Here is a 3,818-nt window from a genome sequence, read left to right on the forward strand (position 1 = left end):
ACGGTTACATCATTCAATTTCCCATCATCATCACCTATCATTCGGTAATCCTCATTGTCAATATATCATAATCTCATGTCTATCTTTACTCTCATCTTCGTGATCCATCAAGAAAAAAAAACCGCGTATAAATAAAGGATGGTGTTAAGTTATTGGACGGGTTACCTAATATTTGATTTATTTAATTGCACGTTTCATAATTGTATTAATATCCATCCAGTAACCCACTAGCGAAAATGATGGCAAGTGGGGTATTCTCTTGTTTGGTAAATGTCGGCAATAATAAAAGCAAGCAATAGCAATTTTATTAGCTCATGGTTTGTTTAAAAGAGTAGAAAAACAGGAGTACTCAAGTGTGGTGGCGATGATTTTGAATAATATGAATGAAATAAGAAGTAGAAGCTAAGCTGCAGTTGTGATGATGTTTGTAGGCTATGAATGGTAGTTGACGGTATTGCAAATAGAAACAAGAATCGAAGGAAACTGTAGTAGCAGTGCAATTACCCATTTATGTTAATGATTGTTTATAGTAACGAGCTGCTATGGGTGTGAGGTGCACGTTAAGAAAAGAAGGAAATAGATAAGTATAAAATGTAGGTCGTGGAATGAAGTATGGTGACCTTTGACTTGAATGGCAACAGTAGCAACTCACGATGATAATATGGTGATTGTGGTTTCTGTTGGTGGTTAGTCGTGAATTTCCATGGGATAAAAAGTGGCCGATTTGAGTTGGCGTACTATGGTGATGATAACCGGTGGAGTGGTGGTTTTGGTGCGTGGTGATGATTCTAGAGTGGTGTATGATGGTTGTAGTGTGGTGAGAGAATAACCGGACGATGGAAGATGTAGGGTGAAAGTGATGATGTAGTGGTGGTTATGGTGGTTAATCAAGGTAGCATGAGATTGTTGATAGGTGATGAGAGGTGGCGTAGAGATGGTGGTTTGGTGATTGTAATGGGTGACGGTTTTGAGATGACCGAGGGTAGTGTTTCATGGTGTCGAGTGAAGGTGTTGAACATGAACAAAAATGGGTAGTGATCGATTAGATTGGCGTGGTGGTGTAAGGTGGCGGGTGTGGTGAGTAGAGGTTGTGAGTGGAGTAGGGGTGGTCGCCGGTGAGGTTCTAGGTGGTGATTATCGATCAAATATGGTGATGGGTCTTGATAGAAAATTTTAGTTACATAAATGGATTCATGATGGAGGTTAGAATGGAGATTAAGAAAAATGTTTCTTTTGTAATAATATATGTATGTTATATATACATATTTATGTTGAATTGAAATAAAGAGAGTCAAAACCAACTAGACACAATAATACAACTAATCATTCTAATTATCACGGGCAATATAGGACTATTAGACTGCCGACAGTTTTCACTAGTTTAATATCGTGTCCATTGCCAAACAGTTAAAATATAAATGTGTTCCTAAAAATTCCAAATTTTTAGATTAACTATATTTATTTATTTTGGTCATTATGGTATAAAATTCAATCCTTAATTTGTTAAATAAAAATTACATCAACCGTCCCTCTCATTTATGGGTAAAATATAAAAAGTGTTAAATTTAATAACTAGATCTTAAATACATTTTTAGTAAGCCTAAAATTTATAGAACTCATTTTAGGATCACCGTTTATTTTAAAATTATATAAGTTTGAATTTAACTTGCTTAATATCGATCGACTGACAAACGAGTGCTATTATCATTTACTAAATAAATTCGAAACCATATAAATATACATTCAATATACCTTACATATATATAGATTTATTTTAATATCATATTTTATTTTATTTACATAATTAATTAACTCATATAATATTTTAATTTATAATAATTTATATATATATATATATATATATATATATATATATATATATATATATATATATATATATTTATTTATTTATATCTTTATTTACACACAATGGTTCGTGAATCGTCGGGAATACTCAAAGGGTAATTGATTACATGAAAGTAGTTCAAAAATTTTGAGATTCAACTTTACAGACTTGATTATCGTGTTGAAATCATATAAAGATTTAGTTTAAATTTGGTCGAAAATCTCCGGGTCGTCACAGGATTCGCGTTCACCAGTAGAAACCAGTGATTACAATTACCAGATTAGGGAATATTTTTGTTCAACTCACAATGAATAATTTAAACTAACTTCCACTTGTGTCCAATATGAAAAATAAAATGCATGTATTCTCATCCCAAAAGATTTAAAATAGAAAAATGGGACTATAACTCACCTTAACGTAAACGAAGTAATAACACAGAAACGTGAACTGCACGAAGTAAAGTGATCAAGAATGATCACAACGCGGACCTAAAAATAAAGCAGGTCGATATAAATAACTAACTTAGGTCAAGTCTTAGTATGATAGCTATAGTACTTGTCACAAGTAAACATAGAACAACACTCAGTATGCTTCGGTTTGATCAGTACAGCGTAAAAACACGTACTTTCTATTTTTAGAAAGTTTCTATTTTTGGCAGGTTTCCATTTCTGGAAAAATTTCTATTTTTGGAAAGTTTCTATTTTAGGAAAGTTAGTATTTTAGGACAGTTTCTATTTTAGGAAAGTTTCTATTTTAGGAAAGTTTCTATATTTAGAAAGTTTCCATATTTAGAAAGTTTCTATTTTTGAAAAGTTTTTAAGTTAGGAAAGTTTCCTTAATTAGAAAGTCAACTGAAAGTCAAAGTCAACTGAAAGTCAACCCGAAAGTCAACCTTGGTCAAACATAGTCAACATTAATTTTAAAGTATAAATTATATTAATAATATAAGTTATAATGTTATTTAAAGTCATATATGTATAATCATGTCATATCATAAGTTTAATTAAATTAAATTGAATTATTAAAGTTAACATAAGTTTAAATGATATAATTAATATAACATAAGTATTTAATTAATTAATTAAATATTAATCATAATATAAGTATTATTAATTAATAATAAATTTTTAATCATATCATAAGTATTATTAATTTTTTTTGATAGGCAACGTTGAAATTATATTAAAAACAAAACTAGGAATACATCAAGTCCATAACTGGACAAGTACAAGAATATAAACACAACCAGATAGTTTACATGCTACTGCTACTAAACTAAAGTTTTACAAAATTACATGCTGAGGTAGCATAAAAAAAAACTCGAAATCTATGAGATGGTGTTATCTTGCGAGCAAGTATTCTTTAGGATTAGCTAGCCATTTATGCCACTCGAGATGTACCCCTTTAACTCTATGAGAAATCCAATCGAAACTAGTGATTTGAATCTCGTTTAGAGCCGAGGGAGCACACCAAGCCTTCTTTTTGAAAACTTTATTGTTTCGATTCTTCCACAACAAATACCCGCATGTCCACTCGACCGCCTGCCATATTTTCGCCCCGAGATCTGTTTTTGCAACTGTTAGATTTCCTCCAAATGATTCAGTCAGACTTAATTTTGTGTAGGAACCCAAATCCCACCATTTGTATACTCTCGTCCAAATATCAAACGCCATCTTGCAAAAAATCAGCGTGTGCTCAATGGTCTCAATATCATCATCACACGTTGGGCATCAAACCGAATGAAGGTTGACACCTCATTTATATAACTCGAACAAAACTGGAATTCGTTTTAGTAGGACCCTCCAAATAAATATTTTGACTTTTTTCGAAACTAAGTTGTTACGGAACGTTTCGGTACCGCCTCTACCCTCACTTAGGAATTTTTCATCAATAAGGGATTGAAGCAATTTTGTGCTAAATTTTTCGTTTGAACTTAGGCTCTAAAACCAAGCATTTGCGTTACCCCCTGAAC

The 3,818-nt window shown here is 31.9% G+C and overlaps 1 protein-coding gene across 1 annotated transcript; it reads right to left on the bottom strand.

Moving 5' to 3' along the window:
- Positions 1-3,186: 3,186 nt before the first annotated feature.
- LOC139840181 (uncharacterized) lies at positions 3,187-3,519 on the bottom strand. The gene has a single exon (XM_071830412.1). It carries the CDS (start codon positions 3,517-3,519, stop codon positions 3,187-3,189), a length of 333 nt encoding a protein of 110 aa, XP_071686513.1.
- Positions 3,520-3,818: the final 299 nt, after the last annotated feature.

The sequence above is a fragment of the Rutidosis leptorrhynchoides genome, chromosome 1, assembly GCF_046630445.1.
Source record: "Rutidosis leptorrhynchoides isolate AG116_Rl617_1_P2 chromosome 1, CSIRO_AGI_Rlap_v1, whole genome shotgun sequence".
NCBI lineage: Eukaryota > Viridiplantae > Streptophyta > Magnoliopsida > Asterales > Asteraceae > Rutidosis > Rutidosis leptorrhynchoides.

Coding starts and splice junctions, on each gene's coding strand:
- LOC139840181 (XM_071830412.1), bottom strand. CDS start 3,519: ATGGCGTTTGATATTTGGACGAGAGTATACAAATGGTGGGATTTGGGT.